At 41.5% G+C, this 18,309-nt stretch overlaps 1 protein-coding gene across 1 annotated transcript in view; it reads right to left on the reverse strand.

Annotated features, from left to right (window-relative positions):
- Window positions 1–8,387, reverse strand: part of frem2a (FRAS1 related extracellular matrix 2a) — a 68,749-nt gene extending 60,362 nt beyond the window's left edge. The window contains exons 1-2 of the mRNA XM_006800100.3: window positions 3,243–8,387; window positions 270–359 (exon numbers count right to left, since the gene is read on the reverse strand). Coding sequence (XP_006800163.2) covers window positions 270–359; window positions 3,243–8,226 — 5,074 coding nt within the window. The 5' untranslated portion in view covers window positions 8,227–8,387. The remainder of the gene's footprint in view (window positions 1–269; window positions 360–3,242) is intronic.
- Between the last annotated feature and the right edge of the window lie 9,922 nt (window positions 8,388–18,309).

Genomic DNA, 18,309 nt, shown 5'->3' on the forward strand with positions numbered 1-18,309 from the left:
AATCCTGAATGAAATGCAATCAGAGCAAAAATAAACTTCACTGATCTGTTTATAAAATCTGCTGGGAACAATTTGCAAAATTATATAACTGATCTCAGTCTGGGTTAGAATAAAAATGCTTGACAGCTGACTTGTAGATATCAATTCTGAAATACTGAATGTAGGGACTTTTTTTTTTTTTTAGCCGGACAGCTATTGTAGAAACTCAGAGCAGAGGAGTAATACTGACAGACGAATAAATGCAAATATAAAAGAAGGTGAAATCTTACCATTATCCTCAACAGAGAAATGGAAGACATCAGACGTAGCGTTTTCTCCACTCCGCAACACATAGCAGACGCTCAGGCCATCGATATCGGCTGCAACAGAAAAGCAACTTTAGTTTTTTAAAAATGGTAAATGGCCTGTATTTTGTATAGCACTTTACTAGTCCCTAAGGACCCCAAAGCGCTTTACACAACCTGTCATCCACCCATTCACACACACATTCACACACTGGTGATGGCAAGCTACATTGTAGCCACAGCCACCCTGGGGCGCACTGACAGAAATATATATAAATAGAAATATATATATATAAAATATATATATTTTTTTCTTTTCATGAATTTTTCTTTCGTGAAACTTTGAAGTGTCAAATCAGGTGTGAAAATTAGATCTGGAAATAAAAGCACAGTGAACTGAATGTTTGTGCAAACAGAATAAAACTCAGTCACCTGAAATCCACCAAAGGACAAAAAACAAAAATCAAGATGATAAGCAAACAGAATTTATTTTTTTAAATATAAGTAATTATAGAATGCAAATGAGTGCCACTGTAGCCTGCTTTCCATTTTAAAGTCATGTCTTGCGCTGTGAAGTGAATGTGAGACGATGCACGATAAACAATATCAGTTTGCTCCAACTTAAAGCAAGGTGATGGCCAAAAGTACTAATTTCATCGTGCAGAGATCTGTCCTTGTCAAGATTTTTTAAAAATACATATTTAGTAAATAAAATTTGCATTTTAAGAGTGGAGAAAAAAAAGGCCCTTCATGTTGTGTTTCATGCTGACTACAGAAATAGCCTCAAACACACTTTGAAGTTGCATTATGGCTTGTTCAAACACTCTCTCTGTCAAATAATTGCTCAAAGATGGAAGCTGTCCCGCTCCAGTACTATATCAGCTACAGTAACAGCAGGTCTCTAGTATCACACTGATTCAGTTCCTTATCAGTACTCAGCATGAACAATTTTCCACCAGAGAAAGCATTCTGAAAGTCATGCATCCGTAATCCAGGACGATAAGGTCGCAACCTCAAATCCAAAAGAGCTCAAGCTAAAGCAACAGAATACATTTAAACCCAGAAACGGCCAACTCGGTGTTTCATCAGCGCTGAAAACCAGGTGACAGTGGATCTTTTTTAATGACAGACAAGGCAAGAATGTTAAAACCAGGAGTTTCGGCAGGCACACACACACACCTGTTTTTCCAACTTTTCTGAATTACAGGGCTCTGCCTACATTTCCTTTTCCCACCAGTCTCTGCAAACACCCATTACAGTACAGAAAAATCATCAAGACTGTGAAAGGGCTTTGCCCCTTCAAACCACCTCCTTTAATAATAGATGTCAGAGGAAGGAGGTTCATAAAAGTATAAACCCCCGACTCCTGCCTGGGACGAAGCTTAAGTCTGCTTCTCTTGTGCCGAACATGACAGGTGACAAAAAATATACCTTTCATGTGATGCAAAGACTTTGTTCGCTTCCAGATTGCTGCTCACGTTTTTCAGATTATTGAGTGTCGAATCTAATCGAACGGGAGGTGCAGCCTGAGAAGGATCCTCTCTGTGGCACATACTTTAACCTGAGGGCCTTACAAATACAAAGTCAACACTGTGAACTAGGGGCACATTGTTCATTAAATATTTAAAAAGAAAGCCTCACGGGATGTGCCCTGGAAATAGGATGAGTAAATAAAGAGCGAGGGATTGTCTCTTTCACCTGACTGATTCTTCTGACGAGCCTGTTTGCTCTCTCTCTCTCTCTCACTCAATGTCTTACGCCCCTTCCCTCATTCGTTATTTCTCTCATGTCACCCACACATTCCCCACCCCTCCTCTTCTCTTGCCTCTTTTGCACTCTCCTCCACTTTACTTGCTCTCTCTTGCCCCTCTACTGCCCTTTGTTTCTCATTCCCACTGCACTCTTGTCTCATCTATGCCCTTTTTTCCCCCCCAACGACTGCAATCCTCACAGTGGTTGTCAGAAGTGTCCATCTCCTGCAGACTCAAGTGCTGCTTTTTTTGGTACTGTGTTCTCACACCACGTATGAGCTTAAGCCAAGCTGTGTCATAAGCAGGTGGATTTCCTTACTTGTTGCTCTAATTGCCTCAACGTGATATGAAATACAGCATTGATTGCATCGCTTTGAACCTCAATCAACGGCATTGTTGTCTTGAATCCCCGCCTGTAATATCAGTCACCGAATGTGCACAAATGCAAAAGAAATGTGTTCAAACATTTAAAGCGGCACAGTGTGCTCTGCGTGTTGGTGTAAAGATGCATTTTGGTGAGAGCTCTCTGCGTTTCAACAAATTTTTTCAAATTGACTTGACCCTGGTCAAACTATCAGAATGTGCTGCAACTCAAATGCCATCCTGTCACTCGAAGCTCCGCGCTGACCTTTTCACACGATCCCCCTACTTCTGTCCTGCTTCATTTAACAGTCCACTGTAGAGAACATCAGATGTGAACATTTCCCCAGAGATGCAGAAATAATAAATTATTCATCCCAAACTGTCTACAAGACATTTGTGCGAAACATCAGCCTCTAACTTGGTCTGCTAATTATGATTTGATGAGCAAGGCACATCTAAATCAGGCGCACAAATTAACTATTGAAATTCCCAAGCCTGTACTTGTCACACGTTTGAATAATTATTACTCCATAAATTAAAGTCTTTGGTGGGCTGGAAAAATTAATCAAAACTTACACATTTGCAAGGAATTTTGATGTCTAACACCGTGCTTCTCAGGACGATCTCGTATTTAAACATATATGATTACATTTTCAAGGACAGGCATGCAGAGGTAATTTTGCTTGCTAAAAATAATAACTGATAGACTTTTCTCATAGAGTGGAATGAGGAATTAGATCTGACTGATTACTAAACAAAATCAGTGCTGTTTGATTATTTCCTCCACATTCAATATTTATGCTGACACATTATAGAGCTGGTAGGTGTTTTGTTCAAAGCTTACCTTGACTGAAGGTGTTGATTGAGTTGTTGCCGTGCCCGAGATGAATGATGTAACCATGTTTTGGCTGGGTGGTGATGTGGAACAGCAGCGAGGCCGGACTGCTGTCTCTGTCCTCTGCCTTCAGCGCCTTGGAGCTGATGGGGAACCCCAGGTGACCCGTGGCCAAAATCTTCAAAGTGGGCGCACCTTTGTTTACAACAATTTGGGGGATGCCATTGTCGACTCCCACGATAGTAATCTTGAGAGTTTGAGGGCGCCTAGTCTCAAAAACAGTGTCGGGGAAAACATAAAAGTCAGTGTGTGTGCCATCGGTGACAGTAAAGGAGAGCGAGTCCTCTGATGATTCAGTTCCGTCGTGCTTGTAGCTGATGAGGTTTTCATTGAGGTCTTGTTTTGTGAAGCTGCTGATAGGTGTGGACTTGTTGTACAGCAATTTGCCATGAACAGGAAGCTGGATGATCGTAAATTTGATCAGCTTCTCGGCTGTGTCCTGGTCTTCAGCCGTGAGCTCAAAAGGTGTTATCAGCTTAAGCTGCCCCTCTGTGACAACTAGATCATTTACAGTCACAACAGGTTTTTTGTTATCGACGTCCACAATCGAGATTCTGAATGTTCTGAAAACAGGATTGTAGCCATCAGTGACTTCAAACTCAAAACTGTCCATTTTCACCTCATCGTCTGAGGTATGGATGTAGTAAATCTTACTGCCAGCCAGTTGGAGCTGGGTAAAAGACACAATGGGAATCCCAGGAGTGTCTGTGCACTCTAAGTGGCCTCTAACAGGGGCCCTTGTGACAGTGAAAACCAAGTTCTCATCAGGACTGTTGAGGTCAGTGGTACTTAGGAGATCGGTGGTCAGAGTCACCTTGCCACCTTCTCTCAGAGAAACACCTTTACTGACCACATCAGGGAAGACCATGTCAATGCTGTCCACTGTGATGTAGAAATAACGATCAATTAGTGGGTTTAACCCGTCAGTGACATCAAATTTGACCATGTCTCGAACGCCCTCCTGTCCACTGTGCGTGTAAACTACGAGCCCTGCATCAATTTCAACTTGCGTGAAATTCATGCCCAGCGTGATGTTTTCCAGAGACCCCGATGGGGTTTTTCTCTGCAGCAGACCCTGACCAGGCCCAAACCGGATAATATATGTAAGTGTACTGTCATCTGAATCTAAATCTGTCGCTTTGAGCACTTTGTTGCTGATTTCTTTGGTCTCCCCAATTTCCACCTCTAGACCATCATTAATGAGCATTCTGGGGGTTTCATCATCAACAGCGATGATATTAACCGTGGCTGTTTTTTGAACCAAGTACTTCCCATCAGTCAGAATGACATCAAAGCTGTCCTCGATTGTCTCAGAGTCATCGTGCTCATAAATAATACTTGACGCCTCTCTAATCTGCTCTAAAGTGAAATTAGTCACCAAAATGGAGCCTGTGGCTAGCTGGTTTAAAATTGCACCATGTTTGGGAGGTTTGGAAATCATAAACACCAGCTCCTCAGATGGGATATCGGCATCAGTTCCATTCAGAATTTGTGAGTCGATGGCGATGTTCATCCCCTCCATCAAAACTATTTCTCTCAAGTAAATCTCAGGTTTTTCATCATTCGCTGGGATGATAACAATTGGGAAGAAATGGTTCTCTGAGAAATTTATACCATCAGAGCACCTAAATATGAATCTATCATCTACTGGCTCGACCCCTTTGTGAATGCTCTGCACGTAGTAGATATTTCCCTCCCTGATGTCTCTGATGGTAAAAGCACTGATAGCTGTTCCTGACCTGGACTTCTCTGAGCCTGGAGCGGGGGATATATTCTCCACATAGCCGGCAGTGGGCTGCACAATGATAGTGCAGAGGATATCATCAGTTGGAGTGTCGTTATCATCAGCGTTCAAGTGCTGAGGGCCAATGGCATATTTTTCTCCTTCAATGACACTGAACTGAATACCAACTCTGACCTCAGGGGCCTGACTGTCAACAGGAAGGATGGTGACCTGAACATGGACTCCGGTGACCTTATTGCCACCTACTGCCCAATCATCAGACATGTCACTAAGAGTCAAATTGAAGCCATCCTGCTGAGAGGTGAGACCTATCTCACCACCAGTGTGTGCATACACAACTACACCGTTAATTATGTCAGCCTGAGTAAACTTTGTGGTAGGGACTCCTTTAACTAATATTTCACCCATAAGGGGAGGATCTTCCACAATAAAAGTCAGCCGAAGGTCATCTGTGTCATCATCACGACCTTGAATCACATTAGTTGTTATTTCTGTGGCTCCATTTTCCAGCACCTCCATATGAGACCCGATCGTTCCCGCAGGCAAGCTGATGGTTGGAGATTCATCATCGACAGGCTTTACATTAACTTTGACCGTCACGGTCACAATATGAATTCCATCACTGACATCCAGCTGAAATTCATCGTTTACTGTCTCTTCTCCACTTTGAATATACAATAACTTTCCCTCTGAGATATCCTCAAGTCTAAAAACTCCTTTTTTTTCCAGGTCAGTGAATGCAACCTGGATCTGACCATGCTTAGGAGGCTGACTCAGAGTAAAGGTTATTCGCTCCCTCTCAGTGTCGGGGTCTGTAGCATCTAGTTCAGCGATTGTGATGATATGTATGCCCCGTTCAAGCACAGTAAAGCCGGTGTTTGTGATCTGAGGAGGTTTGTTGTTAACAGGCTGGAGATAGATGGTGAAAGCCCCTTCTACACTGTTTCCAGCTGTGTCTTCAACAGTATAACGAAACTGCACAACGTGGGCTGTGATTCCAAGCTCAACATCTGGGGGCTCGTAGGAGACCTTATGGTGGTTAATTTGAGCTTGTGTGAACTCTGTTACTTCAGTGCCGGAGTGGTCTGTCAGAACCAAAGAACCGAACACAACAGGGTTATTTTCATCTGTATCTGTGGGGGGCTGGATGACTGTATACTTGAGGTCACGGTCCTCAGAGTCCAAATCAGTATATTGCAGAACTTCTTTGCTAAAGTGAGTAGGTTTGTACTCCTGAACAATCATTTGCAGGGTGGTGCCAGGGAACAGCTCGGGGGGTACGTCATCGACAGGTAAAACTCGGATTATAAACACACTCTCTTCTGACAAATTAGGGGGGTCGTTGTCATCCTGGACTGTGAATGCAAACTGATCCGTGATTGCATCTGTGTTGTGAGGGCCTGTGTGCTTGTAAAACAACCTCCCATCAGTGATATCTTTCTGAAGCCACTCTGTCACCTCTTTCTCATATACTTCATCCTCAGCATTAAATTTCCAAGAGGAAGGGTCCTCAGGGGCATCTGACTGCCTTAGGAGCAGCGTGCCAATAGAAGAAAAAGGGGGCACAATAATGAATTTAATAGTTGAGTCCTCAGAATCAATATCAGCAGCGCTGAGCATGAGGGGAGATATGGGCATCATTTGATTTTTGAACAGCAACAAACCGGTGTTGGCATTTATAATTGGTGGCTCGTCATCAGTGGGAACAATTGTAATGGGAAAGAGAAATTCAACTTCATTTTGCCCATCTGTCATTTTGAAGACAATGTTGTCGCTGTATGTGTCAGTCCCGTCGTGCTGGTACACAACAACTCCTGTTGCGAGGTCTGCGGGTGTGAAGAATTTCCTGTGAGAGCCCAGCACCGTGAGGTCCCCGTGGCGCAGCCCATCCACCACTGTGACTCTGACAGAGTCGAGGTTGTCCTCATCACTGATCTCCAAGTTGTGAGCGCTGAAGAGAGGCCGAGACTGCCCCTCATACAGCAGCTGACCCGTGTTGCGTGTCACGACAGGGGCCAGAGTGTTCATGGGCTTCACAACAATCATAAAGGCAAATGGGTCCGAGATGGCCCCGTCTGTGTCCACCACCTCAAATTCAAGCTGGAAAATCCTCTCAGTGTCTGAATCCAGGGAGGGGGGCTTATAAGCTATTTTAAGATCGCGCAAGTCTCTCTGGTAGAAGGAGGTGATGGGGAGGTTTCTGTCATCAGTGCTGACTATATAGCCTTCCTCATAAGATAAGGGGGAAGTAATATTGAAAATAAGCTTGTCTGGGTCTGACTCGGCATCTTCAGCGGCAAGCATATCAGGGGTGAGGGCGGTCATGACAAACTGGCTGACCTCCATCATCATCATGGACACAAAGCTGGGTTTGGGGGGAGTGTTCTCCTGTCCCCCTTTGATGCGAATCATAAGATGAAAATACTCCTGTTTCACTAGGTTGCCTTCCTTATCCTGCAGCTCCACAACCATGGGGACATAATCCCTGTTGGGGGATTTGCGCTGGAAAGTGTGCTCATAGCGGATATCAGCTCGCGTGAATTCATCACAGTCCATCATTGCAGAAAGTTTACCCCCATGGATGAGTTTCCCGTATCTAGGCAGCGAGTTGGTGCTGCTGCTGCTGGACTGGGATGTCACCTCGCATTTGTGAGATTCTCTGTCATAAGTGAACTCTAAAATCCTCTTATCAATAGGGTTACTGATCCCTTTGAGGTTATCAACAGTCAGAGGCATGTTTTTGGTGATTAACTCGAGCTGCGTGAACATTACTTCAACCTCCATCATAAACGGAATAATGACCGTTTCGGTTTGCGCGTCATACCTGAGCTGCATCCTCACTCTGTCTTTAGCCGGACTTCTCGATCCGTGGTGGGAGTAAGTCACATCATTTGGACCAAAATCGCAGGGAAACTTTTTGGGAGACAGATGACCCGGTCTCTGCGAGAGCGGATCATTATCGAGCACGTTGATGCTGCACCGGTCGCCGGGCTGTGTCTGAATGACCAAATCATTGATTGGATCGATAAAAACCGACCTCCCAAAAGGCACGCGTATTCCGTTGTTGGCCACAAGGATAGCGTCCTCAGACAGTTCTGATCTCAGTGCATAAAATAATCCAGAGCTATCGGACTGCGCGAAGACAATACCTGTTATGGAAAAACACAGGAGAAGTCCACAGGACAACATGTTCACCAGTTATGTGAGCTCTGCCAAGGTGCTGCTGTAACAAAGAAAATGTTTTTCCAAAATGTCTGTTTTACTTAACAAAATTAAAAATCCCAAAACAATAGGGAGTCAGCGGGGTGCCCACGCAGTGACTCCCGTGCATCTATCCGTGCGGACCCTCGACATACTCCGCGAGAATAGCGCTCAGGAGTTTTAACTTCAGCCGCTTGAGAGCCCAGCGTAAAGCGCCACCGCCCATCTCTGCACATATTGGAGGATTTTGAAGGCTTGTTAGCTCAGCCCTATCGCTAATGGGCAGTACGGCTGACAGTCACGGAGAGGTGGAGACTGGAAGATAAACTGAAGTAGACTGATTGATTATAGCTTAATTACCAAGCGTGTCCTCTTGGTAGAACTACTCCCCCCCCCAACGATCACAATGGAAAGACGAGTTTAAATAAAATCCTCTTTTTAAGCACTCTGCCTAACACAGATAATATTATCATGTAATCTTTGGACATGCAGACACTGATGAAATTGAGAGAAACGGCAAATTTATAATTGTTTATTTTCCACGGTGTGCCAGAAAAGGTCATTTCAACTCCACCACCGTTGTCATTCTTCGGGTTTTTAACTTGAGAAAGCTGTAAAAGTACGCATCATACGAGCATGTAAAATCATAGTCCTTAAACTAGTTATCTTACTAAATGAACATTTGCTGGGACATATGCAGGCTACAGATAATTTATGTGTTCCTATACGGCAACCTATTTTTCGTTTATAAGAAATTACAGACAACCCATTAATTCCATTGATCACTGTTGTATGCCATCTGCCCCCAATATTAATAATACATTTTAAGATTTGAGCTGTATCCCCTACTTAATGGGATATCTCCATTAGTCATTTGGTAGCTGGGCTTATTAATCCCCTGTTGTGTTTCCCCTCACTTGCTCTGCAGTAACTCCTCGCTTTCTGCACAAAGTTAAAGTACGAAGAAGGTGAGGACGAATTTCCTTGCCCATTTCTTATTCATGTATGCGTTTATCCATTTATTTATTTAGCTTTATATTTTGAAGCGAATACGCAGCTCCGTGTGGACCTCAGAAAGATGATGACCTTCCCTTAAGCAAGAAAAAGCAACAATAAAAACCCACCCACTGCCCATTAATTAGAACAAATGACCCTGTCCTTGTCAGTCCAGAATAGACTAGTAATCGTAATACAAACAAAATTCCAACTATAAGCAGGAGCGTGACGTGGGGGACGTGAAATACGCATTCAGCTGCCGTGCATGGAGCAAGAAATATTGCAATTGTTGCTTAGAACTGGAGGGAATAGTGCTAGACCTTGGCGAACCTGTGAGGGGGGGTTGTTTGAACATCTGTCAAGGCTAATTCATGAGAGAACACCCACTTCCCCCCGTTGCTTAGCAAAGTGTTTTTATGTGATCAGATTTCTAAGATTTTAACATTTATGCATTTATTTTATTGATTTTCTTTTTTTGGAACGATATTTGACGTCGCACTGGCAAATGTCCTGGTCAAAGAAAAAATATATGTTTGACATTAATAAAAGATGAGCATGCCAGGAGTTATGTTTTGGCAAGAACGAGTACACTTAACGAAAAACAAGGTCAGCTAACAAGGGGACAATCTTCATCAGCCCGATTCATAATTTATCTAATGTCACTATGAGGCAAGGTCTCACAGTTGCTGTAAACCAGTTGAAGTTTTTGTGATTGTTCTGATACTGGTTATAAGTTTTGAACATGACTATTTAAAAAGTTCCACACTTGCAAATCTGACAGCTTTGAGTCGTTAAAGTCATTATACCTAAAGCTGATCCGTAGAAGAACTGCTTGTGACTGCATTTTGTTCTCGACTCTACCCAGGTTTAAGATGCCAGGTGATTAGAGGGTTTCTTCTGCTTTGTTCCTTTCAAAGTACAAGGCACCTCCAGCTTTTCCAGCTGTCACACTCTGCATGCTCAAAAACACTCATCTTGTGACTTCACACGTGCATGTTAGATTCACGGCTATGGAAACTGAAATTGTACTTAATATTAAAACCTGATACTTCCGAGACACAAACTGTGACAAAGATTGAAGTGAATGCAAAGATCTTAATTAGGGAGGCAAAATAATAAGCTAGAGAAAAAAAATTACACCTGGAAATTTAAGGTAATGAAAAACAACAAGAAAAAGTCCAACAATTATGGGACAGAGTTTATATCTATATATGATTCTGTTCCCATCTGACTAATTATTACAGAGAATCCGGCTCATCCCTGCAGCCCATCTCTATCACCTGCTAAGCAAAACAGAATTTTTGGGGGAAAGTTGAGGCTAATATTCATGACATTTTCACACTGTACAGGTTGTGGGGTTCCTTGAGCACAGCAGCCGTTCTGCTATTATAAGGCCACATGTGGAGATTTTTTTTTTTTCTTCTTTCAATTGGTACCTATATTCAGGACTTTCAGGTAATTGGGTATGCCAGTATGAGTGTTAGGTATACATCAGAGTTTTACATTTGCATAAAATTATCTGTACAAGTGTGTCTGAAAGCAAGGGAAATGCTCAGCATTGCAGTGTAATCACTGAGCCGGGAGCACACCAAGTACATTCATCTAAATCAGTTCCACATATTTGTGTCATTCTTACAGTCAGGATGAAAATGGATCGAGATTAGAGTCTGTAATACTTGGTCATAGGTTGTTTTTTTTGTCTGGTTACCAGGTACCAATATAAATTTAAAAAATCCTGAAACATCTAAAAAAACATATAAATTCTCACTGCAAGGTGGAGTCCTTGAATTCTGACTGCACAGCACATTGACATTTTTGTTTGTTTACAGACACACACCACCCACATGCCACCGTCCCAGCAGAATCAAGAGGTAGGAGTTTTAATCTGTGATGCTGTGACAAAGCATGTGACAGTGAAAGTAAACAGAGTGCTTTTTAAGAAGAACAAAATGGAGATATTTTACGCTCATGATTTATCTCTTACTTCACAATATGCATTTGCTGATGCTCACTAGGGTTTGAGGCAAATCACAACACTGGCTCACTGTCTATGGAGGAGCTCCAGATTCTGCATCTTATTTACAATATGCTGGCTGATTGCTTTGGGAGAAACATGCACTGATCTGAATCTGAAGTTCCTTTGTAATCTAAAGACCATATATTATTAGAAGACTTCACTCCCTGAGTGCAGCCATATTTGCGATTCCTAGAGTTTTCAAAAATATTATGGGAGTGGGGCATTTTGCCACCAGCCTTCTCTCGGGGTAAGTCCCTGAACCATCTCTTAGTTATGCTGCTATAGGTTCACACAGCTGAGTGACTTCCCATGATCCACTGAGGAGTTCTCCTACACCTTTTTTCACTTCCCGTGTGTTTATATGCAATAAGCCTTGGTTGCTGCTGGTTTTCCATGATGCACTGACTGTTTCTTTTCTTCCACAGTGGGTCTTTTGTCCTGTCTTCCTCTCATTGTTGACCAACAGGTTAAGGCAGATGGCTGCACCTCCCTGGACCTGGTTGTGCCGAAGGTTTTTTCTCTTAAAAAGGAATTTTTCTCTCCACACTAATACCAAGAGTTTGCTCATAGGGGGTGTCTGACTGTTGGGGTTTTCTCTGTATTATTGCACGGTCTTTATGTTATAGCATAAAGCACCTTGAGGCAACTGTTTGTGTGATCTGGCGCTATACAAATAAAACTGAACTGAACTGACTTTATATACACTGCATGTCATTAAGTTTTTATCTACTCTCTTCCATAGTTTGTCTTCTACCCTGCTTGTTTTTTTTCTTGTTAGCTCCTAATCTCTAATGAGCATAACCATCAAGACACATGGTCGCTCCAAATTTTAGACTGGTTATGCTGGCGGTCATTTCCTGTTAAAGGGCTATTCTTCCTCCCCACTGTTCCCCCACAAGTTCTTACTCTTTAAAGTTTATCACATACTAAGAGATTTCCTTCCATTAAGGTAGGATCTTTACCATACAATACAAAGCTCCATGAGGGGATTGTTTTAGTGTTATGGTGCTGTATAAATAAACCTGAATGCAATTGAAGCTTATGCATTCAAATGCATTAAATAAATGAGTCATAATAAAACTATAATCAATACACAAATTCAGTCTTGTTATTCTTTGCCACTTTATACTTATACTTCACATTGAATAGCTTTTTTTCATATCGGTAATTTAAATATAAACTTTTGTGGTACATAAATTGTTTAAAGGCGTCTCTACTCGCCTGGCAACACCATCACACAGCTGTTACGTTTGTGCTTTCAACGCCCGGCATCTACGAAAGGCAGCGGGCCTCCTATCACTCTCTGTTCTGTCGCCACTATCTCCATAACCACAGAGAACATGTTTCTTCTTGAGGAAGCACACACATAAAAGCAACAGCTCAACGTGCAAAATCACTGGTTATATGTTACTGCAGAAGATGAAACAGCTTCTCTGTCTGGGTCAGCTGAATGTGTAATAAAACCCCCCACTTGCTTCCAATTTGCACATAAGCATTCTCACAACTGCGTACATACTCACATCTGGGCTTTCTTTGTTCATATGTTACAGTCAGAAAATGTAGGTTTTCAGACGATACACCAGGAACTCTTCTCCAAACACACTCGTTAGCTCCGCTGCTGCTCTGTAATCATCAGCACAAGGACTGTGTGAGTTTACATTTACACAAAGTGCCATTCTGGTTCGAGTTTGCTGTCTCGGGAAACCGCGGGTTTGTTCCTGCATCTCACACGCTCATTTCCATTACAGATGACAATGCTCTTGCCATTCAGTTAGGGGAACAGTTAGCATTATAAACTAGAGGGGAATTGGGTAAATATCTGTGTTTCTGTGAATTCTAGATTGATTGCCAGGCAAACTGTAAGAAATTAAAGGCTTTAAATTAAATAATTAAACTAGTTTCTGTTAGTTTTAGTTCTAGGTAGTGTACTTACAAACAAAAAGAAAAAAAGAGAAGAAAAAGAAAAATCTGTCACTCAGGTTGACATTTACTGCTGAGACTTTTATCTTAAATACAGAACAGACAGTAAACAAAACTGGCTCTAATGATTTGTTTACATCTTGTGCGTGAGACTTCTTCCAGTTGGTTGGCTTTGTGACATGCCCTCTATAGAGCACATTCTCTCTATTTCATGTGATTTTACAGAGGTGATGAGTCTAATAAGGGACAAACCTGCCACACTCCATCACACATCAGACAAAGCACTCAGCTCTGAGCCCTCCAGGCAGTGTCAATTTCTGCTGGTTGTTGTCGGCTCTCGTGGCCTGTTGGAGGTGAACATTTGTTACTGTACTTCCGCGGCATTTTCTTTTTTTTCCTCCGGTGAATTACTTTATTGCAAGAGAAGAACAGTGATTCATCCCTTTTATCATGCTTTCAGCGCTTCCCCTTTAATTGTTTTCTATTTAATAGAATCCTTTTGGAGCAAAAGTACAGATAAGAATAGAAGGCCCACAGAGAAGAACAAATTAAAGTTGTTTATATTCCAGATATTCCTGTGTTGCACGAGCACTATCTTGCATATTTTTTGGCCACCTAATAGTATAACCAAGTTTATCTAGGATAAAAGAAGAAAAACAACAACAACAACAACAACACACACGCACACACATTCTTCTAAATCAGTAAACGGCTTAAATGCAGTCATGACTTTCATCTAAATAAGACAAAGAAAATACTTTTTTAATAGGCTACTGCTCTCTAGTGGTAAAACGTGGTAGGGCAGTTCAGCAATCAGCTCCTAAGTCAAGTGCTGTTACCAGATTGAGAGATTAATCAGAAAAATTTAAATAATTCTCCAACAGGTTCCGATTCAAAACTGAATCCTTTCCGTGCTCATTGTTTTTACCTATTAATAATGGCAGCTTGTGTTACAGAGAACTATTTAGACTGACGTTTGCATTACTGTTGCCTGAAAGTGGTAAACAAAATCATTTGGTAACTACCTTAGACCACACACCGTACACAAAACATCTACTTGCAAGCTAATGTCAGGCCAGATTTTTAAACCTGCACTTACCAATGCAGACATCTATGTGATCACTGTGTTTAACCTGCAGTGAAGAGATCCACGCTTTATGGGAACTGTGCGAAAGGACTGTTAAGTGCAGGCATATGTGTGAGAGAGACAGAGAGAGAAAGAGATGGTCTGAGTGCCTAATTATAAGGTTTGAACCCTCCTAAGTGAACTAAAAGTCAGAATACGAGGTGAAGTGGGTTTGAAGGTTAACAGTCCTCCTGCTTTTCCCTGTCCACCAACACACGCTGTGGACAGAAATACACACTATGCAAATGCTTTCTGGCATTTAACATCTGTGCAACAGTGAGATCCCTATTACTAAAGGAAGGCTGCTCACTGCAAGGACATTAATGCTTTTTATCTCGTCAACAGTCCCTTTAGTTTGTGGCAATGTTACACAACATGTAGACTTTCCCACAGGGAAGACGTCCAACCCTGTTTCCAGAAAAGTTTGAATGTTGCCTTAAATATACATGGGAACAGAACATGATACATACAATGTTAAAATTTAGATTTAAAAAATATGATCATTTTGAATTTGATGCTTGTGGCACATTTCAAAAGCGTTTGGTCAGTAAAAGGCGTCAAATGCTCAAAAAAAAAAAAAATCACCTGGTCAAACTCCTACCTAACAGTCAGTGCAGTTAGTCGCATGAGTGAAAAAAGAGCTTCCCAGAAATCTGAAATAAATGTATTTTCACCAAAACAAGTTGTCTTTGTGAGTTTTATTTAGCTTTTGCAAAGGGGTGAAACAATAAATACAGAATGTGGCAGCAGCCTGCGTATGTGGCCAAGAAGATTTACAAGCACAGAGGTTTGGCCTCAAAAGTAAAAATGAGGTGGGATTTACAACTGTGTGATAGACTGCACTAGCAAATATTTCAGCATTTTCATGTTTTTCCAACATAAAAATACAAAGAATTCAGTGATTTAATAACCTGTGATATGTATCACTGAAAGATTCCGAGAACGAAGAGAAACTTCTACATGCAAATAAACAGGTGTTAGTTTCAGACCATGGGGCAACGCTGTAGAAGACAAAACGTTGTGGTAATTATTAGATGAGCTCAGAAACACTATTTGAACCCCGTGCAAACCAAGTGCAAACCGGAGAATTTAGCAATAGCAGCAGCAGTACACTGTATTCAATTTCGTCTAGAGCTAATAATCACTCACAGTAAGTTTCTGGTTTGCAACAGCAGTGCTTTGTGCTAAACGCTAACCTGACTGTGCATAAATACGCTCAATGAAAACATGAAATCACAATTTTTAGTGTAACATTTCCGTCCACTATTTTAGGCAGTCGTCCTTTGCTTTTTAGCAATATACAACAAAAGTGTCCCGGTGCTAAAGTGAATTAAGGCATTAGTTGATTTTATGTCATAAATAAAAATCTCAACTGATGGTGGCACAGGAAATTAAAGGATAAACTCTACTGAAAAGTAAATGAGCATCAAATTTCATGATAATCCATTCAATTTTACTAAAAGCCTGAGTATCAGCCAAGGCTGTTCTAAAGATAAAGTCGGGGGATGATCTGAGGATCCATTGTCTAGGCAGCATGGGTGTCCAATCTACTCCAGAGTATTTGTGGAGCTCTAAATTGCTCTGGCTGCACACTCTCACAGCATACTATCGCTGAGCGCACATGAACTGCTGTTGGAAAACTACACTGGCTGAGCCTGCTTTTTCTGTTTTGTCCAAGCTGATGGAGTGCACATTGCCCGTGGCTGTTGTGCCCTTAAAATACACTCTCTAAGCAATTTATTAATACCTACACAACCCCTCTGCACACATAGTTTCAGAAAGTTGTTGCACAGATGGAATCGATGCAAAGAAACTGGGGACAATAAAACAATTAACTCTAGGACTGCCTTGCAGGTTCAAGAGTGGACAGCCAGTCAGATTTATACAAGACATCCATTTCAGTTAGCTGTTGTGTTGAATCACGTTATTGGTTGATAACACCGTAACATACGATGTATGTCACTGCTGATTAATACATTTTTAAGTTGAATGAAAAGTAAAATGGTAGACCTGGTATGTTTAATCCATGACATGTAGTGGTTGCCATAAAAGACATAAAAGTTGATACTTTTAATACCAAACACACTGAGTATTAAATGCAGGCAGTCTGACAGCGGTAAGAAATCTGTTCATTCATTTCACGGCAAAAACTTGTTCAAATAGGACAATACTGTAGTCATCGGACCATCTTCACCTCCTGTGTAATAATAGATGAAACAACCTATCAGACACACACCAGGGGCGACAAAGAATTGTTGTTAAGCCAACTGAACTCATCAGACTTGTGGTTCTTACAGTAGGTTTCCTTTGGATCCTTTTTGGATATATTTTTAAGATGTCATACATACACTGACAGGACAATTACTATTTAAAGAAATATTTGGGCTTACTTTCAAAATATAACTTGAATATTTTCCTTGAATTTATTCACATTTGAGAAGAGAAACAAATAATTACTGCCAAACCATGATGTGACACAACAAACAGCGAGCGTTTTGTTAAAAAAAAAAAAGAAAAAAAGAAAAGAAACTACTGAGGAAGATTAAACCTGGCAAACTAGGGCTTTCAACCAGCTGCCATACTAAATTTATGACAGAAGGGGGCAGAATCAGGTCATTCATATAATTAAATAATCTTGATGTGATGCCTCAACTGGTTTTCCTCATGTTTCCTAATGTGTGACACTCTATTCCCAGGGGGTGTGGACTTTGTGATTGAGGTTCTAGTTCAGCTGGGACTAAACTAGAACTACACGGTTTGCAGACTGAGCTGTATATCCACGTTTTAGAGACTGATGTGTGAGAATGGGGGTGAAAATTAGCTGGACGGGATGACGGAGAGAATCTCTTTCCATTCCCTGGCTCCTGATTTCTTTATCTGGCTCACTGACCTGTGGCCACAGTGATGATCTTGTCTGTACGGTGAATTGAAAGATCACCAGATCTCATTTTAGATTGGCCGCCTTTACTCGGTGGCTGCACACTCAACATGTCATTTATGAAGCAGGTTGAGCGCAAACGATTGGGGGAAAGAGGGCAGCAGACCAGTGCATGGGGAAAACCCATTTCATAGCAAATGGGCTTTTCGCCGTCACGCAGACACAGACACAGTGTCAGGCACAGCCGCTGAGTCCAGTCAGCACTACGCTGTCAGCTCCCGGTTCCCCATTTGTCTCTTTATGTCTGTCATCTTTATATCAAGAGACTAAAAATACAGCTGAAGACCTCAAACTGTTTCCTAACTCGGTTCAAGACAAATCAATCAATCACTGGGACATGTCCAATCTTTGTGAGTGTTAATAATCTTAATATCAGTGGTTTGCAAATGAACTGTTACCTCCTCATACATCATCAATCACAGTCTCTCACATCTTTTAAATACAACTGTACACCACAAATGCTGTTATCAAAAACTCAGTATTCTCTGTTATGATTTCAGTGGCCTAACTGTTTACAGTGAGCTAAACCAGTGGCTATTTAAGACACAGCCATGGTCTCAAATCTCAAATGGAGAATTCTGCAGCAGTCTTTTAAAGCATTTATCAAATTTGATGTGTTATCCTGTACCTGCACCCTTTAAAAAAAAAAAAAAGTCTTGATTTGAAATCTAAATGAATTTGGAAAATTCAGGGAGTGAGCTTTCTAGGAGTTTGGCTAAAGACGTCGCAATTTGACTCCCACTAAAGTGTCTCCCCTGAGTCTTTATATTCCACAGCAGAGGCAACAGACCGAACTGTATGAACTGCCTTTTGATTGTCTCGTCTCTACAATGGACCTGCTGAAGCCAGCTACAGCTGATAAAGTGATGGTAGGAGCTATTTAGTTTGCTGATTAAAAAGTAGTAAGAGTTGTTGTATATTTTAAATTTAGTTTAAAATATCCAAACCCTGTTATTTAGTTTATCTCCTTCTTTTGATTAGTTTACTAACTGCATTATTTTAAAAGAGCAGAGAAACACCAGGAGGCTCTCATATTTCATACAGCCTGTTAAAGGACCAGCATGCATGAGGGGC

Source organism: Neolamprologus brichardi, chromosome 10, assembly GCF_056152115.1.
Source record: "Neolamprologus brichardi isolate AB-2024 chromosome 10, ASM5615211v1, whole genome shotgun sequence".
In the NCBI taxonomy this organism is placed as follows: domain Eukaryota; kingdom Metazoa; phylum Chordata; class Actinopteri; order Cichliformes; family Cichlidae; genus Neolamprologus; species Neolamprologus brichardi.